The 24,698-nt window shown below is 53.1% G+C and overlaps 1 protein-coding gene across 1 annotated transcript; it reads right to left on the reverse strand.

The window, feature by feature from the left end:
- Positions 1 to 171: 171 nt before the first annotated feature.
- Positions 172 to 24,162, reverse strand: PABPC1L (poly(A) binding protein cytoplasmic 1 like). The gene is made up of 14 exons (XM_058679492.1): positions 23,927 to 24,162; positions 21,487 to 21,680; positions 17,512 to 17,627; positions 12,973 to 13,112; positions 12,687 to 12,781; positions 11,378 to 11,515; positions 9,735 to 9,830; positions 5,399 to 5,665; positions 4,659 to 4,749; positions 4,058 to 4,186; positions 3,025 to 3,134; positions 1,829 to 1,916; positions 566 to 696; positions 172 to 247 (listed from the first exon to the last, which is right to left on the reverse strand). Exons 1-14 carry the CDS (start codon positions 24,144 to 24,146, stop codon positions 179 to 181), a joined length of 1,884 nt encoding a protein of 627 aa, XP_058535475.1. The 5' UTR covers positions 24,147 to 24,162; the 3' UTR covers positions 172 to 178.
- Positions 24,163 to 24,698: the final 536 nt, after the last annotated feature.

Here is a 24,698-nt window from a genome sequence, read left to right on the forward strand (position 1 = left end):
CAAGAAAGCTCCTTGTTCATCCTACGCTCGGGCCATCCACATAGCCCCATACCAAGCCCCATACCTTCCTCCAAACTCCTCCTCCTGTGCCTCAGAGAAAGCTAGGGGCACAGTGCAGCTTGAGGATCTGGGGAGCCACTCCCCAGCTCAGCTGTGTCTCCCTTCCACCCACCTGGCTTCAGTGCGCGTACGCCTTGGGCTGCTCCACAGCCTGGTGGGCCTGCAGCACTGCCACCGCCTCTTCTATCTGTGGGGCACAAGGGGAGGGGCTTGGCGCAGCTGCCTCAGCATCCTAGACGTAAGAATTTTCCTCCCAGGCCTGCTGTCATCTCAGAGCAGCGCTGCACTGCTAGGTAGCCGTAAAGCCTTCACTCAGACACTGAGGCAGAGCAACTTACCTAGGAGCTACCCAGCTCTGTAGTCTGTGCAGGGGCTGAGGCAGCCAACCCTTAAAGCCCTCTCCCACTCCAAACATTGGCAAGAAGATGAATTCGGCATGCCGAGAGCAACTGCCTAGCAGCTCCTCCAGCAGAGCCCTTGTCATGAGCACTCAGGTGCCACCTACCTTGGCATGGAGGGACTCTGGAGACTCTAGCATGAGCAGCAGCTCCGAGTTGTCAATCTCCAGCAGCATGCCCGTGATCTTGCCAGCCAGCTGCGTGTGGACGTTGTAGACGAGGGGGTAGAGACGCTCCCCTGTGTGGAACAAGCCCTGGTGGCTTCCACAGAAAGGCACCTAGCTCCTAATGCCATTATCCCGGGGGCAGCATCACGGAGTGGGACAGTGAGGACTTGCTCCTGAACTGCTCCCCCCAGGTTGTGTCCCCTACCTTATGGGCTCGGAGCCTCTTTCCCCAACAGCAAAGTGGGCCTGGCAAACTCCACCTTAGAGGACAGCTTGCAGAGTCAGATCTGTTACTACATGCAGGGTCATCTTGGGACACAAGGTCATGTTGTGCACCACTTGAAGAAGAGTAGGAGTTATAGCAATGGAAGCCCTGGATGGGACACGTGAATGCCCAGTGTCAGACTGTGGGGCGGGAGATAAATTCAGCTGCAGGTATTTCTAATGAGTGCCTGTGCCTTGCTTGATTGGCCTCGACAGTGTGTGGAGGCTCCAGCCAGGATGGGATGCCTGAAGTTGGGCAGAGAAGCAGGTCTTGTGGAAAGCAGCAGTGTTTACTGGGAACTGCTCACAAAACCCTACTGCCTCCAGTGACTACATCTGGAATGTGTCTGTGTGGGACAAACCCTAACTAAGCCCACAAGGTGACAACAGGAACGGCCAGTGAAGGGTCTGGAGATCTTGGAAGAATCAGCCAGCTAAGAATGGGTTTGCTCATTCATTCAGTAGGTAACAGCTCTGTCTAGCAGGGCCTGCCCCTGGGCAGTGGGGACAGAGAGCAACTAACAAGGAATTCAGGCTCGTGGGAAAGACCAGGGATTTGCCCAACTGACGTGGTTTCCCACCTCCCTGAAACAAACACAGGGTGGCCAAGGACACTGGGCAACAGCTTCCTCTGCCGAGGAGAGGTGTGAGAGAAACACAACACCCCCCTGTTCCGGCCCCATGGCCATGTCCTAACTGCTGCCCTGGCCCCTGCCCGCATCTGGAGTGTCTCCCAGTCCGGGTCACAGGCGAGCAGATCCGGTGGCCACCTCAGGACCACTTGGCATTTTAAGATGGAAGATGGGAGACCGGGAGAGAAGTGACTCAGGCAGGTCACCCAGTGAACTGGTGGGCAGCAGAGCTACCATGGCCCTCTTGCCTGACCCACAAACAGCCCCCAGCCCTTCTCTTTTCCAGAGTCCCTGACCACATACTCACCGATCATCTGTTTTTGCTCTTGTGGGGGCGCCGCAGCCAGCATGGACGCAGTCAGAGGCTCCTGGCCAGGGATATATACAGCAGCCTCCTGGGCCTGCACAGAGGCCCAGAGACACAGGCCTTAGCTCCCAGAGATGTCAGAGGCACTGCAGTACCCTGTCAAGTGGACAGCAGGCCTCTAGGAAGGCTCTGTGAGAGGGAAACAGGAGTGGCCTGTTCTGGACAATCAGGTGGGGCAGTCTTGAGCAAGGGTCCAGTGGACCAAAGACACTGGCCTGGCCCTTGGCTGCACCACTGTGAACCTGAGTGGCTCCTGGCAAACTTGGCCAAACAAAAGGCACATGCTGGGCCTAGCGCAGTAGCCTAGCGCTAAACTACTGGCCTTGAGTGTGCTAGGATCCCATATGGGCGCCGGTTCTAATCCTGGCGGCCCCACTTCCCATCCAGCTCCCTTTTGTGGCCTGGAAAAGCAATCCAGGATGGCCCAAAGCCTTGGGACCCTGTACTCATGTGGGAGACCCTGAAGAGGCTCCTAGCTCCTGGCTTTGAATTGGCTCAGCTCCAGCTATTGTGGCCTCTGGGGAGTGAATCAACAGATGGAAGATCTTCCTCTCTGTATATCTGACTTTAAATAAAAAGAAATCCTCTTTTTTTTTTAAAGCTACATGCTACTACTCCTTAGTGGTTTTGTGGCCCCAATGATGCCAGCCCACCTATGCACTTCTCCCATCTGGGTACCTTCCAAAAACCTTTTAAAAGATGATTTTCTGCATTTTTTAAGGAACAGCTTGATCTAGACCCTCTGAAACTATAGCCCGGTTACAAGACAATGCTGAATCTGAAACCTTTTGGAGACCAGGGAAATAAACACAGAACCTTTGATTGAACTGTAGCAGGTATGTTCAGTCCTGTTTTGAAGACTAATTCCAGCCCTTTAATACTCGGCATGTTCCTAGAACACCTTTCCTGGCTGCTCAGCACAAATCTTAGGGAAATCCAAGATCATGTTGGCAATAACCCAGGAAAGTCAATCCTAATTAGCACACAGAATGTGACCCTGGCCCCCTTGCCTCCTCCTTTAGCAGGCATCAATTCTTCCAGGTTGCACACCTTAATGGATGAAACTTCCGAAGCCAAGAAGCGAGGACACCAAGGCCCTGAGGCCAAGGTTCAGTGCACGGCCAAGTGAGCCTTACCGCAGACTGGGAGTAGTGGACTCCTGAGGGACATCTGTAGGGCAGGAGAGACCGGCCTGGCGTGCAGCATCCTGTGCCACTGTGTCCTGTGGTCTGAGTCCCAACATTGGCTGTAAAAGATGAGTAAGGTTTGGATGGCCCCACTCAAAAACCACCCAGCTGGAAACAAAACCAAAACCAGAAAGAAGTGTTGGCCAGGATGTTAAAAAAAAAAAAAGACAAAGGAGGCTGGTGCTGCGGTACAGCATGTTAAGCCTGCTCCACCTATGACACCAGCAACCCACATGGGTACCGTTCAAGTCTTAGCTGCTCCACTTCTGATCCAGCTCCTTGCTAATATACCTTGGGAAAGCAGGGGAGGATGGCCAAAGTGATTTGGTCCCTGTACCCACATGGCAGACCCAGAAGTTTCTTGCTCTTGGTGGACCCAGCTCTGCTCTGGCCATTGTGGCCATCTCGGGAGCAAACTACTAGACAGAAGATCTCTTAATTTAATAGACAGATACATGAATTGATTTATACAGATGATAAATATAAATAGATAGGTGAATAAATAGACATTTTAAAAGAAAGCAACAGTGGCATCAGGGTCTGACAGGAACTCAAGGTCAGGGACTGAACTGGGCCCATTCATGCAGACGTCCCAGGGCCAAGCATGAGGGCAGTGCACAGTGGCTTTGAGGAGATCTGCTGAGTGAAGGAGCTCACCTTCCAATCCTGTTCCCACCTGCTCCAGGACTACTAAGCAAGGTGCGGGTCCCTGCATGCATGCTCTTACTAACACCTATGCAACACAGGGCTGCTACCTCTACCCCATTCTAAATACTAGGCAACAAGATACGGTCATTCACAAGGACTACTGTCACTACTCTGCCACACACACAGCCTCCAGCAGCAGCCTGCAGGACCAAAAGCCTGGGCAGCAAGATCACCATGGAAGCCAGTCCCAACTCACCCTAGGGACAAGCACAGCACCCTGCCTTTGAGCCATGATCCTTACACCCCCATTCCTCAGGGCCCTGCCTACACTCACCCACTCGTTGGGTCTGAGGCACATGCCGTGGCAGCTGGGTGGAGGTCTGCCTGACACTGTTGACATGGTCCTGGGGGCGCCGCGACATGCCCGGTGCCTGGACAGTGGAAGCAGCTGAAGGGCAGGTGACTTGTGACACAGAGAAGATGGAAAGAGAAAGGTTGAGGGGCATAGCTATTCAGAGTGGCACAGAGGGCCCTAAGGCTCCAGGGCCAGCAAGGGACCAGGAAGGACACAAGCAGGGGTGCAGCCAGGAGGAGTGTGGATTCACCCAGGACCCTCTGGAGGTGTGGAAATCCATGATGACAAAGCCAACCCCGTGTCAGCCCAGAGCCCCACTGTCAGACACTGCCGTGAACAAGGCCTTGACCCTTATCAAAAAGGGGCATTCAGCAGCGTTTCCTCAGCTCTACAGGTAACTGGCAGCTGCCACACAGCACAACTTCCACAGGCTCGCCACTGTGCTCGGGGCTTGCCACACATCTCATTCGGGCCCCAGAAAAGTGACAAGACCCACCCTGGGAAGTGGCACATCCAGCTGAGCCTCTCCCCCACCTGCTCCAGGGCCCACACCCACAGGCAGAGGGAGCTGTTCACTCACATGAAGGTCGCGGTGGCTGGGTTGTCCACCTGGGAGTGGGCTGCATGGAGGCCATGGTGCCAGAGCCAGCATATGTAGCCTGGGCAGGAGGCTGAGGGGCGAGAACAGGACCAAGGATGAAGGGCTGAGCTGTCACCTCCAGGGAACAGGCCAGGAGAGACCTCCGCAGTTGGGCTGAAGCAGGCCTCCCATCTCTGGCCTGGCCAGCAGCCCTGAATCCTTCATGGGCAAGCTCTCAGATGGCGGTCCTTCCTCCTTAGCGAGCTAGCCCAGACACCTGGTGCAATGGTGACCCTCTTGCTCCTACCCACGCCAGCCTTGTCAACTGCTAAAAGGAGAGGGCCAGTTCCCCACCTGGTCACCTGCGATGGCTCAGATCTCAAGGTTCTTACACAAACCACACTGCCGAGAACATCAAAGTCCCCACCGACACTGCAGATGGCTTTCTACCAAAAGGCTCACCATCCTTGCTAGGGAAATGCCCAACTCTCTGGGCCCATTTTGGAGAATTTCAACAGCTGCTGGCATTTGTACAATAGGCTTCCTTTGTTCACACTGAATTGGCCGCGGAGTTCTTGTTAGCACATTCACAAATCCAGGAAATGCTTACAACCCCCTTCCAAAGATGGGCACGCTAAGGCCCAAGAGCAGAACCTCTGTTTGCCTGGGAAGTTCTAGTCTTCCTGCCCTACCTGGCCATCAGGGAAGGGGCACAGCCAGAGCTGTGGGCAGCTCATCACCTGGGGCACAGCGGGCAGGAAGTAGCGGGAGGGCTGCTGCAAAGAGCCCAGGAGGGGGCTCCCCAGGGCCCGCAGGCTGGAGAGGCGCTGCATGTACTGGTTCGTTAGGATGGCTTTCCGCTCCTCTTTGCGCTGGGCCAGTGCCACATACAGTGGCTTGGTGCCCACGATGCGCCCATTCATCTCGGTCACAGCCTTGGTCGCCTCCTCTGGAGAGGAAAAACACACAAAGCCAAACCCCTTGCTGTGGTCACCCTCTGTCATCACCTAAAAGCAAGACAAGACAAGGATTGCTGGGGGTGGGGAAGGAAGGGTTCGGGGCTGTGCCTCCCGCCTCCCTGAGGCCAAGTGCCCACAACCCCAGCAGGCTCCGCCACACTGAGACCACCGCGTCCGCAGGCTGCATCATGGACCCCACCTTCACTGAGGCCTACTGCATGCCAGATTCTCTGTAGTTGCACAGGGTGGGGGGAAGGGAGACAAGAGGCTGCAGCTTGGCCAGGGTCCTCCAGCCAGCGGCCCACACTCAGCCAGGACCCCGCCCCACACACCATCAGCTCATCTTCCATTGCTGTGTAAGGCAAGGCACTGAGCCACATTAAGATAGGGAAGAGACATTTTTTAGCCTTTTTCTTACAATAATATTTATTACTTTGGACTAACTTCAGACTTGAAGAAGTACCACAAGGCTCGTCTCCCTGGCCCAGCCTCTCCTGAGGCTGGGAGTTGGCGTGACACACAGCTCAAGGTCATCACAGCCTCCTGGCCCCTGTGGTTTACAGTGCTATTAACTAGACCCTGAGCTTCAATGACATCCTGCCCTTCTTTCTGTTAATATTCTTCTTGTCTTCTAGGATCAGATCCACACTTGCGTGAAAGGTTCTAGACCTTGTGTAGGGCTGAGACATTGGCCTGGCTCGCGCCCCTCAAGGGTTAGAGCTAGCTGCAAACCCCTCTGAGCACACATGCTATGATTCAGGAACACTGACAGCCATCCATGTGTCTGATCCAGAGAGCCTCCATGGGGGCCAGAGGGTCACATTCAGGGAACCTGTGAACTGGGGTGGCAAAAGCAACATCTTTACTCACTGCTAGCATGTCCTCTATTTTGAATGTGGGAAAGGATATAGATCACAGCAATGTTGTGTTTGTGACTTTCTGGTGCAGAGAAATCAAATATATTTTTTAAAAGATTTATTTTATCTTTATTGCAAAGGCAGATAGAGAGGAGGAGAGACAGAGAGACAAAGATCCTCTGTCTGATGACTCATTCCCCAAGTCACTGCTATGGCCAGTGCTACGCCAATCTGAAACCAGGAGCCAGGAGCCTCCTCCAGGTCTCCCACATGGGTGCAGGGTCCCAAGGCTTTGGGCCATCCTCGACTGCTTTCCCAGGTCACAAGCAGGGAGCTGGATGGGAAGTGGGGCCGCCAGGATTAGAATTGGCGCCCATGTGGGATTTCAGCACATTCACGGCAAGGACTTAAGCCACTAGGCCATGTGCCGGGCCCGAAATCAAATATTTTCATGTCACGGCAATTACTACTCATCTCAACATATCACTAATTGCTACTTTGGTAGATCTTATAGTTTAATGTTTCATTAAAAACAAATATACGGGGGCTGGTATTGTGGCAACACAGGTTAACCTGCTGTCTACACTACTGGCATCCCACATGGGCTCTAATTTGAGTCCCAGCTGCTCCACTTCCAAACTAGCTCCCTGTTAATACACCTGGGAAAAGCAGCGGAAGATGGTCCAAGTGCTGGGGTCCCTGTACCCACGTGGGAGACTGAGCTGAAGCTTCAACCTGGCCCAGCTCCAGCAATTGTGATCATTTACAGAGTGAACCAGAGATTGGAACATCTTTCTTTCTGCCTATCCCTCTCTTAAATTCTGCCTGACTGAAGCCATTCCTCCCCTAAAAAAAAAAAAAAAAATCTACCTGCCAAATAAATAAATCTTTTTAAAAAGTGCAGTCTGCTATCACTTTCCTATTGTGATCATCAGATTTCAATGCAATTGGTTTTGTATACTCCTGTGAATTTTATTTTATGTATTGAAAAATATTATTAGGGCCCAGCATAGTAGCCTAGCGGCTAAAGTCCTCAACTTACATGAGCCAGGAACATGCTCCGGGATCCCATATGGGCACCAGTTCTAGTCCCGGTGGTCCTACTTCCCATCCAGCTCCCTGCTTGTGGCCTGGGAAGGCGGTTGAGGAAACATTAAACTATAAGATCTACCAAAGTAGCAATTAGTGATATGTTGAGATGAGTAATAATTGCTGTGACATGAAAATATTTGATTTCGGGCCCGGCACGTGGCTTAGTGGCTTAAGTCCTTGCCTTGAATGTGCCGAGATCCCACATGGGCGCCAATTCTAATCCCGGTGGTCCCACTTCCCATCCAGCTCCCTGCTTGTGGCCTGGGAAGGCGGTTGAGGACGGCCCAAAGCCTTGGGACCCTGCACCCATGTGGGAGACCTGGAGGAGGCTCCTGGCTCCTGGCTTTGGATTGGCACAGCACTGGCCATTGCGGTCACTTGGGGAGTGAGTCATTGGATGGAGGATCTTTGTCTCTCCTCCTTTCTGTATATCTGCCTTTGCAATAAAAATAAACAAATCTATTTTAAAAAGGATACTAGGTAGTTATAAAGACATGGGAAAATAGTGAAGCTGACATGGGAATTTACTACAAATGTCACGATAATGTGCTGGTAAACCTTCACTCATTTCATGAGCGTCATGACTGTTATGTAAAATACAAGACTGTAGAGATACGCCAAAGTGACCGAAGCCTAATTTCAGAACGTCTCCATCCTACCAGGCTGCCCATCCCAGGTGTGTCTCCACCGGAAGCAAAGCAACCCTCTCATGCCCTGGCCAGCGTCGGCATGTGAGCAGGGGTGCCGGCACTCACTAAGGGGCTCCTCGTGTGCAGATGTGCCCCATGCTGCCTCGTTCGTCTATTCTCAGGACACTTGGCAGCAGTGATGCGTGCCCATCTGACAAGTGCAGCAAGGGTGAGGCTGCCACTCACCTGCCTCCTACAGCGAGGCAACAGGGTAGGTGTGGGACTGTGTCTAGTCTTATGGAGGTTAAGAAGCCAGTATTCACGCAGTGGTCCACACCAAGCATGCGTGGTTTGTGGGGCAGGAGGTCACCCATCACTTCTCATCTCCAGTCAGGTGCAGTGATGCTTAATTTACAGGTCCCACGACTTCCTGTCATATTTTTCAAAAGATCTTGGACTCAAAAGTCCTTGGGCCTTCCCCCCGGATCACCAGACCCCCTGTAGGATGTTTCAAATAGGACTGGAGCAGCAAAGGGGCTCTTCTAAACCATGTCTAAGACCCCAACCACCACATCCTACACACAGGGCCACCGTCTGTCACCTATGCCCATCTCTTTGCAAAGTTCCATGCTCGCACTTTTGGCTCTGCCACCTCAGAGCCATGATGGGGGAAGTGGTTGGCTGCTGCCACTTCTGTCAGGAATCCCTCCCTCCAGGTTCCACGGGGCTCCTGAAGTTCTACCTCCAATACTGTCCTCCTGCTCTCTGCCTTTGTAATGCATTTGAATTAGTGATGTACCTGCCTTCCTCACTAGACTACAAACTGCCAACGGCAAGGGCCACCTCTCCCTAATCTTCCCACAGAACCGAGTAAACTAGTGAATGAACAAACACTGGTCATCTTAATCACCAGGGAGTTCTTAAATACAAAATGTCTGGGTTGCTCCCCAAGTGGTTCACACTGAACTCTCCCCACACAGGTGTCAGTATAGAAGAACTCCCCAGGGAGTACGGCAAGATGCCACCATCAAGGACCACCCAAGAGCTCGGCATCCTCATCTTACAGGGCTCCATAACGCTTGCTCGGCCACAGTAGTACTGATAAGAGGCCAGTGGTCATCTCTTAGGTTGGTGCTCAACACACGGGGAGGAATGAAGATCCAACCCTGTCATTTTCTAGATGGGAAAACTGAGGCCTGGAAGGGGTTAAGTTCCTGATGAAGGCCAGACAACCAGTCAAGAGAAATATCAAGACGTACGCATTTCTGGAATCTGGCATACAGTAGGCACTCAGTAAATACTTATTGACTGAACCAAGGTTAAAGTGAACCCCAGGAAGTCCAGGGGGATGATGGCAATGACATTGTGTACCTTCTCTCCCTCCATTCCAGCCTCCAACAGGGGCCCCTAAATGCTATCTCAGTACCAGCCAGCTGGAAGCCACTGGACAGGAGGTTAGTGGGGACACATGGTGAGGTGGTAGTGTTGGTGAGTGGATGCAAAGGTGGGCCATCCCCCAGAGGTGCCCTTGGCCCTCACCTTTGCGCTGGTGATCACCCCATAGGGAGAGAACTCTTTCCTCAATTTCTCATCATCAATAGAGTCATCCAGGTTCTTCACATACAGGTTCACGCCCTGCAAGGAGCGGATATTGTAAAGGATGCCTCTGATCCTCTTCGCCCCAGAGGACCTCAGGGTGGACAGGTTCCCAACAGGGACCCGAGCATCACTGGAAACCCTGCCAGCACAGCCTCTTACTCCGCCCACGTGCTCAACCACTCTACACACATATGCACCTCTCAAAAGCGACAGCACCCACCATCCCAGAGTCCCCCAGCGATTCTCAGACACCTGAGCTGGTCCCAGCCTCCCCATGGCCTTTAGCAGGGTCCACAGAGGGGTACCCAGAGAGGGAGGCCCAAGTCCACAGCAGATGGAGGCCCGGAACTAAGTAAGAATCCACCCTGGAGGGGTGGCCTACAGAGCTACCACTGGCAGGTAGGCCTGTGAACCACACCCCAGGCTGTAAGAGCAGCAGCTGCCTCACTGCCTGCCAGCTGCAGAGCCAATGGCTTACCTTGCTTGGTGCCAGGTGCCTCTCTGAGCTCTTTACACACTTTAATTTTTAATGCTTACCGCACGCCTACGAGAAGGAAACTTTCATCCCTAGTTGGCAAATGATACGACTGTAGTACAAACAGGTCAAGTAGCTTGCCCTGGATCACCCAGTTCTCACATGCCAGGGACAAGACCAGCTCAGGTCGGCTAAGCTCAGCATCTGTGCTTCCCAAACAAGGAAAGCAGCTCTTGAACCCTGGTTTTTTCCTCTCAGACCTCCAGAGCGCACAGGGGTGGGAGTGTACAGCAGACCCGAGGCTGCACAGCTGCAGTTTTATATCTGCCTCTCCCAGGTGTCACAGGGAGATTATTGTCTCCGTGCATGACAGAGCCCAAGCACTTTCCAAACTCAGCTCCTGTGTCCCTTGGCACCAGGTCATTCTCTGTGTGGTGGGGGGATTTTACTGCTTGGGTATTGCAGGATATCTGCCAGCAGCCTTGATATCCAACTGCTGATGCCAGGAGCACTCCGCCCCTGACATGTGGCAACCAAAAAGCCCACACACAGCCTAATGTTCCCTTGGCAGGGCAAACCAACTACAGAGAACCCGAGGACATGGATGGGCATGCACACACATACACATATAGCATATGGTACACACATCTATCCACAAAGGGTCTAGAACGCAAACATTTTAGATGAGGCTCACATCCACAAAGATTAAGTGGCATCGATCTAGCTAATTAAGATTATTAACTCGATTTCAGTGGCTATACCCTCATTCCCATTTTGGGATGTGACATCTGTGGCCCAATTAAGCAGGGTCTCCTCTAGGGGCATTCAGAAATGCTTAGGGCATGTGTACATCCAGGACTAGAGGACGCAGGTGGTATTGAGTGGGCAGGGACAAGGGATGCCAACTGGTCCAACCCAAAGGATTAGTCCAACCACAAGGTTGGCAGCACTGAACCAACCAATCCACTAACTCCCTCATGGTTGGAGAGTTGTGAGAGTTGGGTCGCATCCAGTTTTGCCATGGGGGTGTAGACCAGGCAGCATCCAACTGCTGTTGGGAATGAGCACAGGGGTGGGAACGCCGCTGCCCCCAGGGGCCCCACATCACCTGGTAACGGTGCAGCCGGTCCTGCTTCATCTGCTGGAACTTGCGCTTCAGTTCATTCTGCCGCTCCACCCGCTTCTGGGCACGGCCCACGTACAGCAGCCGGCCGTTCACCTCCTTTCCATTCATGTGGTCCACGGCCTGGGAGACAGGAGCAGGAGGTCGTCCTGGCTGCCCCACCTCTGGGACTGGCAGAGGCCACACCTGTGCCTCAGGCCTCCTCTGCAGGCCGGGAGTCATTAACACCAGAATAAAGGCTGCTGACAGTGTCTGTAAAAAAACTACTGGACAAAAACTTCAGAATAGATCTCAAACGAGAAAACAAATGGGAACTTTATTTAGAAAAAAAAATTGAAAATCACCTTAAACATTCCCACATTTAAAATGCATAGGTGAAACAGCCAGCCAGAGAAACTGCATGCTTGAGGCATCTGCTGTGACACCCTGTGGGGCACAGCTAGAGCACCCGAGGTGCCAGGGGCTCAGGACACAGAGGATGATCCACAGCCCATTGAGGATTTGTAGGGCAGTGCACTCTACTCTGGCGGATAGGAAAAGAGTGGCTGCCTTTGTCCCCACTTAGAAGATCTATGACACCAAGTGTGAACCACAGTGGAGCCCATTGACCGGGTGACAAGGATCTGTCCCTGGGGGTTTGTTCATTGGCACAAACATCCCATTCCTAGGAGAGGGATGACAATGGGGGAGGTTGGGCATGGGTCGGGGAAGATGAAGGAATCTCTGTGCCTTCTACCCCATGCAGGTGTGAGTCCAAGGCTGCTAAGCCAAGATTACTATTAAATAATCTATTAAAACATGAAATGTCTTGGGTTCTCATTCAAAGCCCACATGAGTAATGTGAACACAGCAAGCCTAACACAGAACCAATATCCTATGCCTCCTGTCGGATTTCCCAAACAGAAGGCTCTTTGCTGGCAATAGGGTGGGCTTTGTTCTTGAAGAACACTAGTGTCGTAACTGGGACCCGCTAGGTCCCAGTTCAATGGCATGGAGCCCTGCCTTGTGGGTAGCCTCTCTCTGACTTCCTTCTACACAGGATTTTCATGGACTGACCCATTAAATGTAGAACCATGGGCACACCAACTTGGTGCCCATGGTCAGACTCTGGTGTTGGCAAGAAGTGTGCAGCCACTGCACTACAGGTCTGCACAGGGGTCATCCATCCCTGCGGGTCCAAGTCAGGGAGGGGTTCACCCCCAAACCCCACTGTGAGCAGCTGGAGCCCCCTGCTCCTGATCTCCCGCCTTCCTAGTCCTGGTTCCCTGGAACAGAGCCACAAGGCTGCTCCTACCTTCTGGGCTTCCTCATGCTTCTCGAAGTTGACGAAGCCGAAGCCGCGGGAGAAGCCACTGTTGTCCCGCATCACCTTCACACTCAGCATCTTTCCTGGGAAGCACCCAGCTGGTTCAAGAAGGCATCTGGGGAGTCCTACGGGGCGCCCCCCTGCACAAGTCGTTGGGAAGCCCCAAGAAGTCCTGCTTTTCCTCCCCTTACTCCCCTCCCTTGCCTCCTTGCCAGAATTGGGAGCAGAAGTGAAGAAATAGTGGGCCCCTGCCTGCACTGGGGAACACGCCCACCGAACTGGGAGAACAGGTCTTGCAGGCCTTGCTCATCCACGTCGACCCGCAGGTTCTTCACATAGATGTTGGTGAACTCCAGGGCCCGCGCCCCCAGCTCTGCTTCCCGCTCCCGCCGAGACTTGAAGTGGCCAACGAAGCTGTGGATTGATGTACCAATAGGGTGGGTAGCTGCCAGCCACCGGCTACCCCAGCCCAACCTTTGCCCATCAACCAACCCTGGGCCACAGGAGTCCCTCCTGCAGGCCTCCGTGTCCCCAATGAGGAGGCCAGCTTTCTAACCCCCATCTAGCTCACTCCAAGGGACAAGATACCTCATGCTGAGCTTGTCTCTGGTGAAAGTGTAAAGCAACTTCATTCCTGGGACAAAGGTATACAATAGCACTGTTCTCCAGGTGGCTGTACACACAGGTGACAAGTCAGAGGGACAAGGGCCATGCAGTTGCCTGTGTGATCTGTGGGACCCTGGGCAGATTAATTAACTTCTGGGCCTCCACGTTCATTCCTGCAACCTGGGAGCACTTACAGGCATGGGGAGTGCTGGGCAAGTAGAGGTAATCAGATCCAGTCACTACAGGGGTCAGTAAGTGGGTGCGGAGTGCATCACTTCAATGTTTATTCTGAAAACCACTTCCTGAATTCATGAAAACACATCCAGGAAAAGTATCCTTGACTGAGCACAACCCAGGCCCAAGGACTTCTGATGGTATCCACAGCATGTTGAGCACCAACAGGCCGCAGCAGGTGCCTGACACTAGAGACAGCTGGGTGCCAGGGCTAAGCCCGAGTAAACTGCTCCTAACCTAAATCCACCATGACGCAGTCAGACAGGTGGTGGACAGGCCACTGCTGGGCCCCTCCACTGACTGATGCCCAGCAGCACTCCTGGCTGCAAGGCGCCTTCATCCTACAACACTGACCACAGGACTGGGGCTGGGCAGGATCAAAGCAGGGCATGGGAGGGAACAGCAGATCCTCTTGATGAGACACAGCACCTGCATTTCCATGTTTCCATCTGTGAAGCAGGCATAACACCAGATCTAACCACATGGAAATGGCTGGTTACGTATATGCCTATTCTTTCTGCTCCCAAGTCCCACAAAACAGTTAAAGAAAAAGTCCAAATTTAAACCATCACACCCATACTGAGAAAGCTGAAAACAGACAAAATCATCAGGTCCAGTTACAATTTGGCCATTGTGGCCAAGAGCCCTTCCCTCTACAATGTTAAAGCCATTGCTGCCTAGAGTTCAACCTTGTTGGCTCAGGTAGCAGCAGCCTTCCGCAGTGGTGGCAACCCGCTTGCAGAGAATACCTGGGTCAGGTCAGACCCAATGCCCAGGACTTGACTCATGGGCACCATTGCCACACAGTGACCAAGTCCTGGCTGCTGGGCGACCAGTGTGCCTTAGGTGCCAGGCTCTGCCTGCTGGCTGCCCAGCGGCGAGCTCTAGAGTTTTGGGGGTAGTAATTGCTGCCTAGAGACATCCAGGGATAAGGCTAGTGTGAATGTATGTGAGGGATGAATTCTGTGATTCCTAGCGATGGGGTCATGGAACTTGCTTGCAAGCCTGGGGACTGGGATCTGAGGGTTTGGATGGGGAGAGTCCATAAGTTCTATTCACCAACCCACAAGGAAATCCTGAGATGGGCTAACATAGTGCATCACTGACTGCCGCATACCAGTCTACATGAAAGCTATTGATGCGGGCCTGTCTGGCAGGGCTAGGTACCAGTACCTGACAGAGTGGCAGAACAGGGGATGGGTCACACTTGGCAGGGTCAGGACACTAACCAACATGCGAGAGAAAAATATCCGGGGGTAGATTCTCTGGGGGAAGTGTGGGCCCAACTCTGTGGAAATACAAGTCCCGCTGGTTAGCTCGCGAGTTGGGGTGGTGATGGGTTGAGCTAGGTGTGACCATGAAACCTGCCATCACTTACAGGTAAAGGAACCAACAACAGTCTGGGCAGGTCAAGGCAGCAGTACCCGAATGTGCATCCTAAAATAGGATGTGGGGTAGGCCGAGCTGCAACTGGAGGGGGCAGACTGGGCAGGGTCCCCAAACCTTAACTCACAAGGAAGAACAGAAATCAGGATGGAGCACAGGTCATGCCGAGCTAGGCTCTTACTCCGACTGGTCTGCATGGCCCAGGGATATTAGGACACAGTAACGAAGGCAAAGGCCAAGACAGGTGAGGAGCTATGCCAAGCTGGGTCAGAGCAACCACTGTCATGTGCTCAATCTATAGCTGGGAACAGGCCTGATTGGGGAGCTAAGAAGACACCCTAACTGGGTTGGGGTTCCCACTGGTGAATGTGGGGGCTGGAGTGGGGGCTGTATTTCTGTCTGCACATGGCTGCAGTCTCCCTCAGCACCAGTGTGAACTGGGACTGAACGCACCAGGTTGGGCTAGACTCCAGAACCATCTGGTGCTCTGGAGGACCAGGGTAGATGTAGGATGGACTAGGCTAGGTCTCTGCCCCTACTGAGCCATGTGTGAACTGTGTCTGGGTATGGACGAGCCTTGGCTGGGCTGAAATATCCAACAGTAAGAACTGGAATGGGTTGAAGGCCAGTCAGGAAAGGCCATTGTTCCTGCTAACAGGAGGTGGAATAAGTAGGATGGCTCATGGACCCACCAGTATGTGCAAGATCTGGCAATGGGAGAGGTTCTGATGGAGGAGCTTGAGAAACTCCTCTTGCAGGACACAGTAGATGTAGGTGAGTGCAAGAACCACGACAGGGAGCATCCCAGACCAGGCCAGGGAAAGGTACCCACCGGCATACATTTGCCATAGGTCAGGGGCAGACCAGGCTGAACCAGTTCACGTCATCCGCTGGCAAATCCGAGTAGCAGAACAGAGTGTAGGTCGGGCTAGGTATGGTTGCAACACATACCAGTGCACATTACGGCTGGGATTGGATGCCTGGTGGGCTGGGCTAGGCTATAACCCTAGCCAGCGTCAGCTGAAATTGGGGGTGGGCCGGGCTGGGCCAGACTGCAACACCCACTGGCAACTGACAAAGTGAGGTGGGCCGTACCAGACATGGCCGCAGCACCCAACCAGCACACATGAGAATCACGGAGGCAGGGGGCAAAGCCGGTAGGGGGGAATGTGGAGGGCTCCCCTGCTGGTCAGCCACTCCCACTGGAGAGCTGGGATGGGGGCAGAGCAGACCAGGCAGGGCTACAATACTTGTGGGCCTCATGTGAGCTGGATCAGGGAAAAGCCAGGCTGGGCTGATTGTTCCTACTGGTGCAAGCATAAATTAGAGTGGGTGAGGGTTGGTTGGGCTTTGCTGCAGCATCAGCTGGCAGAGACTGGCACTGGGGGCTAATTCTGTCAAGTTAAACCGCAGAACCACCTAGACAGTGCATAATCCAGGAGTGGGAGTGGCCTAGGAGGGAAATAGTGGGCGCCTCCCTCTTGGGTTACTACTCCCACTGGACAGCACGAAAGCCAGGATTGGGGCAGGGGTGGCTAGACAGAACAGCACCCGTGAGTATGTGTGTGGGCTGAATAATAGGGCAGGTTGGGTTGCACTAGGCTTCAACGCCCATTAACATGTACGAGAGCTAAATGGGATGTGGGGCAGACTGAATAAGTCTGCAGTATGGTACGTATTAGCAAGCATGGGAACCAGAGTAGGGAGCAGGCCTGGTGGGGGTTATGGAGAGTCGCCCTGACTAGGCTGCAGCTCCCACTGGTTTGTGTGAGGTCTGAGCATGAAGTGGGAAGGATCGGGCTGGACTGTAACACCCATTGGTTCATGTGGAAGACAGGGCAGGAAACAGAACTGACCCAGCAATTGCAACCACCAGCATGTGCATAAGCTGATTAGGGTGACGGACTGTGCTGGACCCTGTATTGGCAATCATACACAAGAATCAGGTCTGGGATCACCTCAGACAAAACTTCTCTGGGGATCCCTCCAGCTGAACTGCTGATCTCAGAACCCCAACCATGAAAAGACTATGTCAGCCAGGGAACTCTGAAGAGATTTCATTGCGCTTGGAGCAGCGAGATTGGCAGCAATTTAGAACTGTTGAACTATCAAAACTGCACAAGCAGGACCCTCGGAGCATGCGCCATGTCGGGAACCTGGGATGAGTGGGGTTTTTTCTGTTTATCTCTTCCCTTACCCGATACAGAAAAAAACATATATATTAATGTGGAAACAATGGTCTTGCCCACTTTCCTGTAGCCCCTGCCCTTGACCTCTTGTGCCCTAACCAACTATGTAAAGATTACCAAAATAAAAATTTATATATATATGTGTGTGTGTGTGTGTGTGTGTGTGTGTACATCCTGAGGGGAAAAAAAGCCATTGCTGTCTCTCCTACTCGGGACAGTCCTCAAAGCTCTCTGTCGTGACCCAGAGAGACCTTGAGAGATGAAACACACTCAGAGCACCAAGGGCTCCTAGCGCCCGTCAGCCAGGGAGGGGGCACCCCAGGCACCTGTGGCCCACCGGTCCTAGCCACAGCCCCGCCCACGGCCCTGCTCCCTCCCCAGCCCCCCCAGCCACTCACACTTTGCGGTCATTCAGCAGCATCCCGTTCATGGTGCGGATGGCCTGCTGTGCAGCCTCGTGGGTCTCAAAGTGCACAAAACCGAAGCCCCGAGAGCCGTGCTCATTACACACCACCTGGTCATGGGGAGGAAGGGTGAGGGTAGGGGCAGCCAAGACAGGGTTTGGCAGGAAAGAATGGCAGAGGTGACAAATGCATAAAGAGATCCTACATCACACATGGCCCAATTTTAGAGCCAAGTTCAACCAGCTCAGTGTGCTGGATCAACCCAGCATACTGAGGAGAGGTAGTATCCACAAAACGATCTTCGCCAATAGATCAGCTTCTTAAATATGTATCCATCCACTTATTCGTTTTATTATTATTTAAGATTTATTTATTTTTGTTGACAAGGCAAATCAGATTTACAGAAAGGAGAGAGAAAAATATCTTCCATTCACTGTCACTCCTCAAATGGCCACAATGGCCAGAGCTGAGCTGATCCAAAGCCAGGAGCCAGGAGCTTCTTTTGGGTCTCACATGCAGGTGCATTGGGCCATTCCCCACCGCTTTTCCCTGGCCACAAGCAGGGAGCTGGATGAAAAGTGAAGCAGCTGGGACATGAACCAGCACCCATACGGGATCCTGGTGCATTCAGGGTGAGGATTTAGCCATTAAGCCATTGTACAGAACCCCCATTCATTTTATTTATTTGACAAAGCAACAGAGAAGAGAGTAGGAAAAAACAGATCTTGTAGGGACTGGCTCATCCCCCTAACGGCTATGGCTGAAGCCAAGAGCTTGGACCTTCATCCAGGTCTCCCACGTGGGTAGCAGGAGCTCAAGCACTTGAGCCATTCCCTGTTGCTTTCCCAGGTGTATTAGTAGCGAGCTGGATCAGAAGTGCAACAATTGGGACTCCAATCTAGGATGTCAGTGTCATACGAAGCGGATTTAACCTACTGCAGCACAACACTGACCCCCAGGCCAGCTTTCAGTAGCTTTCAAAGGCAATGGGCAAAAGAGTTAGGTTCAAATTCCCGTTCTGTCATCATTTTCCTGACAGCAAACTGGAAACAACCTACACACCCATCCATCCAGAGGTGGCTGGTTCAACCTGTTCCAGGACAGTTACAGCTCAGTTGAAGAGAATGGGGGAGATGATGCATAATGTGACAGGTGTACCTGGAAGGTACATCGTTAAGTGCCAAAAATGAAAATCAAGAGGCCCGCACCATCATGGCTCAACAAGCTAATCCTCTACCCTGGGGCACCAGTATCTCACATGGCGCTGGTTTTTGTCTCAGATGTTCCACTTCTGATCCAGTTCTCTGCTTATGGCCTGGGAAAGCAGCAGAGGGATGGTCCAAGTCCTTGGTACTCTGCACCCACATGGGAGGCTTGGAAGAAATTCTTGGTTCCTGGCTTCAGATTGGCCCAGCTCTGGCTTTTGTGGCCACTTGAGGATCTTTCTCTTCTCTCTCTGTAAATCTGTCTTTCACATAAAAATAAATTTAAGAAATGAAACTAATAACAAATTAAAATCAGGCCCATTTGTATTAGAGTTGGTATCTCTATATATCAAGTTTTCTTTTTTCTTTATTTAGTATTTTATTCACGTGAAAGGCAGAGAGCTCCTATGCACTGGTGCATTCCCTAAATGCCTAGAACAGTCAGGACTGGGCCAGGTCAAAGCCAACAGTGAGGAACTTGATCTGGGGCTCCCTAGGACTCAATCGAGTTATTACCTGCTGCTTCCCCAGTGTGTAGCAGCAGGAAGCTGCAGTCAAAGCAGAACCAGCACACGAAGCCAGGCACTTTGTGTGGGTGTCCCGATCCCTGCCTTCACCACGGTGCCAAATGTCTGCCCCAACTACGGGGCACATTTTACAACTATGACACCAGACCGCTCATGACTGTTTCAAGGGAACCAGGACCAAAGGACAAAACCTATTTTTTCACTTTCTTCCCTTCCACATCAGTTAAACACTGTCAGTTCACATATTATTTCAACAACAAACTTCTTTAACCTTTTTAAGATGTAAATATCCTATTCCTAATCTATAACTCTCAACTCAAGTAACAAGGACACAGCTTAAAATCATGGAGAGCCCTTCCGGTTCACAGACCCCCCACCCTCACTACAAGTGACCACAACTCCCTGCAGCCACAGCCTCAACTCAGCTAAGTGGCATTTTTCTGCCCAGACGAGCACCACAGCCCCCAACCCCATGCTAACCTTTGAGGTGCTCTTTCTCAATTCTGACCAGCTCCTTTAATTTAACCTCCAGTGCTTCTACCATCCACAGCTGGGCACTTGGGGCCACCCATGGGCTTTATACCACAAATCCTGCTCCCAACCCGCATGTCCTCACATTCCTCCATTCAGATTTAATCTCATTAATAGGTCCCTGCTCTAGGCAAGTACCTGCTAAGGGTATCACATACTTTAATTTACCAGGGGAACTCTTTAAGGAAACTCTTTAACCTCTGAGCCACAGAGGGACGATGGGAAGGAAGGCCTTGTCCTAGGTCAGCCAGCAAGCAGCAGCAATCTCACCATTCCCACTCAAATGCTTAACAGCTTTGGTGCCAACTGCCTTTTCCAGAGCTACACCTCGCTGTCCCTACAGTCCTAGGAAGCAAGTTATGCCACTTCTCCCTTGCTGTGGGAACTGAGACCCCAAATCACACAGCCAGAAAGTAAAAGAGCCGTCTACGGCCATACCACCCTGAACACGTCCGATCTCATCTGATCTCAGAAGCTAAGCAGGGTCAGGCCTGGTTACTACTTGGATGGGAGAAAGTAAAAGGGCCAGGATTTGGGGCCAGTGTGGTGGACTATCAGACTAATCCTCCACCTGTGGGCAGAATTTCACCAGGCCTGCAGAGTGGCCTTCTCTCTCAATGGCCCAGAGGCCGACTCTGGTCTGATAAGGGGAAAGACTTAATGGTTGTTACCTATTAAATCAGCTTTGACTATGCTGTAAAGTTTGCTGGCTCAATTCCTGGCCCTCCAACCATTTCCTCCCAAAGATGAGCCCCAGGGGCAGGCTTCCCCTCTGGGTTTCCAGGCCTTTTTCCTGATTTCCAATCTTTTCCCTGCTGCTCCTCTTCGCAAGGATCATCACTTTCCCACTTCCCAAGTTCAAGACTAAATTGGCTAACTGCCTCCTGTCCCTATGCTTCCCTTTGTGCAGCTGGGTCTGCCTCCAGGAGCCAGGAAACCCTGGCCTGGCTCAGTCTCCCTATCTCAGTGAGTTCCTGGATGATGAAATTTCCAATATTTATATATCGTCTGGCCCTGCCATGAGCCTGCCACCCCCTTATAATGCATTGCTGGGGGCAAGGAATTCCCACTCTGCAGCTGTTATCAAACGCAACTCAGGAACTCTGGTGGAAAATTCTAGTTGGTTGGGTAATATAAGAAGACAGCCCATTTTAAGCACTATTTGCTATTGTCACCATAAGAACACGATAGCCCCAGTTGCTGGCCTCCCTGCAGCCACACCCGGTGCTGTAATTTCTATTGCTCTCACTCAGAACACGGAGCTTGTCTTGCAACTTGCTTTGGCCAACACAAAGCAGTGGAAGAACTGGTGTGTCAGATCTGTGAGCTTTCCATCTGTTCTGTGGGACCCTGTCACTGCCAGGAAGGGTTCTGGGCCAGCCAGCCAGAGGCTGACAGGCCACAAAGGGAAGCATAGATGTTCCAGCTCACACCCAGCTCTCTGTGGGCAGAGGAGGGGACCCAGTCAAGAGCAGCAGAAGGGCACTAGGGAACTCACTGAAGAACTCTGTCTGACCAGGCAGCCACTGTCAACAGCTCCTAAGTGCAGGGGCGAGCCAGCAAGAGCAGGCAGGTTTTGGGGGAACCCTTGACAGTGCCAACACGATCTGAGAGAGAACAGTTGCCTGAAGCACTGTTCCAGGGACACACAGCCAGCAAAGCGAGGTGCTACTGCTCACCCCACCCTTGCACACAGCCACACCCACCTTACAGGAGAGGATGTTCCCGAAGGTGGAGAAGGTGTCGTACAGAGCCTTGTTGTCGATGGAGTCCTCCAGATTCTTGATGAAGACATTGCCCACACCCGACTTGCGCAGTCCCGGGTCTCGCTGAGACCACATGATGCGAATGGGCTGGCCTTTGATCACCTCGAAGTTCATGGTATCCAGGGCCCGCTCAGCTGAACGCAGAGACGAGAGAGAAGGGAGCAAGTTTAGTACATGTCCCTGCCCTGTGCCTGCAAGGTGCTTCACTGGGAATCAAAATAAGGAAGTCATTGTCAGAACCAGGCTGGGGGTGAGCCTGAAGCCTGAAGACCCGAGAAGATAATGTGAGAGACCAACGTGTGCGATTCTCCTCCCACTTCCAGTTATGACATCATCCAATGCCTCATGGCAGCCAGGGGAGCACAGACTCCTTGTTCCACTTTACAAATGGGAAAATCGGGGCTCAAATATGTGAAAGGTGTGGGCAGCAGGCTAAAGTCACTGTGATGCTGGCATCCCACATGAGCACCAGTTGGAATTTTGGCTGCTTCACTTCCACTACAGCTCCCTGCAAAGCACCTGGGAAACCAGCAGAAGATGGCCCAAGTCCCTGGGCCCCTGTCACCCACATGAAAGACCCAGATGGAATCCCAGGCTCTCCTGGCTTCCAACTGCTCCAGTTCTGGCCATTCTGCAGGAGTTAACCAGCAAGTGGAAGATCTCTGCATCTCTCCCTGTCTCTCTGTAACTCTGCCTTTCACATCAATCTTGAAAAAGTTAAGGTGGAAGGCCAGTGGCTGAGCAGGGTCCAGGGTGACCCCTAAAGTGCAGTGGGAGGGAGAGCAACTCCTGGGGCAAGCAAGGGCTGTGGCAGACTGAGGCATGAAGCCCAGCCCAGCAGTCCCGACGCCATGCAACATGGGCTGGGTGGGAGTGGAGTTGGGGGAAGTATCCATCACCCATTCTAGGTGGGGGTGACTATTAAGTGGGGCTGATAACATTACTGACTCCCCATGCCTACTGAAGGCACATTCCCCTTGCTTGGACTTGGTCTCCCTTGTACCTGGTTGCTTGTACTTGGTGCCTGACTCATGTACCCTTCCTCCTTTCTCTGACTGGGTCCATTTCCACCCCCAGGCAACATGCCACACCAGGCTGTGTGCCCTGCTTTCAGCTTGTGTTGGTCTCTGGGGCTCAGGGTGGGGCTGTGAATGAATCCTTGGGCTCTCCCTCTTGCCTCAGCATCCGGGCCTAGAGCCTTTCTGGAATTTGGACAGAAAAGCACAGGGCCTGGGGAACTGCAAGTGGTGGGCCAGACAGGGCAGAACTCTAGCTCAGTCCCAGCAAACTCCCAATTGAGGAGACCTCTCCGATCCTCTTCTTAAACCTGCCTGGAACAGGCTGGTTTTGACAGTTGGTTTCTGGATTCTTCACACCTGATTGGGGGCAATGACTGTCACCTTTCTGAAGTTGTTACTTAAGAGTGTTCCCAGAATTTTGGATGAAACAGAAGCTCGGATGGGGCCCGGTGCAATAGTGTAATGGTTAAGGTCCTCGCCTTGAATACGCTGGGATCTCATATGGGCGCCGGTTCTAATCCCGGCTGCTCCACTTCCCATCCAGCTCCCTGCTTGTGGCCTGGGAAAGCAGTCGAGAACGGCCCAAAGCCTTGGGACTCTGCACCCACGTGGGAGACTCAGAAAGAAGTCCCTGGCTCCTGGCTTCGAATTGGTACAGCACTAGCCGTTGCGGCCACTTGGGGAGTGAATCACTGGATGGAATATCTTCCTCTCTGTTTCTCCTTATCTCTGTATATCTGCCTTTCCAATAAAAAATAAATTAAATCTTAAAAAAGAGAGAGAGAAAGAAACAGAAGATAGGAAGCCAGTTCTCCCCTATCAGAGGAAGAGCTGTGGGCCCATTTCCCAGATGACGGCTAACATCCCAGGATGCTCATCTCCCTGCCCTCAGATGCACACAGCGCTGATCACCAAAACCACCACTCATCTGGGGCTTGTAGCCCTGAGGGGTAGTGCTTGCCTGGCTGTAGCCCTCACCTCCCTCCACTCAACAGCTGTGCTCCAGCTCTTCCCTGCCAGGTGCTTCGTTTCTCATCCCCACAAACATGCTAAAAAGAAGGTAACACCTCCCCACCCTCCCCACGCACTCTGGGGACCCCCTTTCCAGACAGGCAGCAGAGGCCCAGATGGGTTGAGTAACTTGCTTTCCAGTCACACAGCTGCCGGGTTCCTGACCCCGGTCAGCCTGGCCGCAAAGCCCTCAGCTGTGTTGTTTTCCTTCTCCACATAGCAGAGGGAAAACTCCAGAAAACCACTCGTAACCGCAAATTCCCGGCTCAGGGCCAGGCCCATTTCCTTGCGCCAGACCTCTAGGAGCGATGGAGGCAGCGCCCCGGGGACCCCCGGCTGGGAGGGCTCACCGTCGGCCGGCTGTTGAAAGTTGATGTAAGCATAGCCCAGCGAGCGCCGGGTGGCCACGTCGCGGCACACGCGGATGGATAGGATGGGGCCGGCGGGCGAAAAGGTCTCGTAGAGCATGGCCTCGGTCACGTCCGGGTGCAGGTCGCCCACGTACAGCGAGGCGAGCGGGTAACCCGGGCCGCCGGCGTGCATGGTGGCAGGGAAGCGAGGCGCTGACATCTAGCGGTCCCAAGCTCACCCAGGCGGGAGCCTGGCAGGGGGGCGGCGCAAGGCCTTCCTGAGCGCACGCCGCGCCTTCCCTTTTCCGCCCTTTTCCGCCCACGGCACGCAGCCCACCTGGAAGCACTCAGCCATCAGAGGCCGCAGGTGGGGCCACCTTGGGCTCACCGCCGGGCACGCCCAGCGGCTCGGAGAGGGCGGGAAACCGGCAGACCTCGCTCCGTCCGGGACCCACTTCCGGAATGGGGACGGCGCGTCTCTCAAGGAACCGAGAGGGTGCTTTTCACGTGGTTCTCACATCCGAAGAATCATCCCGCGAGCCTCACACGCGGCCTCCGACAGCAGTCTTTCTCCACAAGCCGGGTCCAGTCCCACCAGTCCCACCTTCTAGTGGAACTAAGCCGTCCCCCCAACGCTCGCCCCGGGACCAATGACTCTTGTGACCCAGCAGGTTCACGGGGACAGAAGGAACCTAACAGCAGAGCCCTGCCACGGGGATAGCCCCACACTGAACCAAAACTCGGGCTGAGCAGGCAGCACCATTTTACTGAA

Source organism: Ochotona princeps, chromosome 22 (genome assembly GCF_030435755.1).
Source record: "Ochotona princeps isolate mOchPri1 chromosome 22, mOchPri1.hap1, whole genome shotgun sequence".
NCBI lineage: Eukaryota > Metazoa > Chordata > Mammalia > Lagomorpha > Ochotonidae > Ochotona > Ochotona princeps.

Excerpts from the sequence above, each read along its gene's own strand:
- PABPC1L (XM_058679492.1), bottom strand. The coding sequence starts at position 24,146 with ATGTCAGCGCCTCGCTTCCCTGCCACCATGCACGCCGGCGGCCCGGGT. Across the intron at positions 1,917-3,024 it reads TCCACTACTCCCAGTCTGCG|GAGGCTGCTGTATATATCCC; the intron begins GTAAGGCTCACT and ends GTGCAGGCCCAG. Across the intron at positions 697-1,828 it reads AGAGCAAAAACAGATGATCG|GGGAGCGTCTCTACCCCCTC; the intron begins GTGAGTATGTGG and ends TGTTCCACACAG.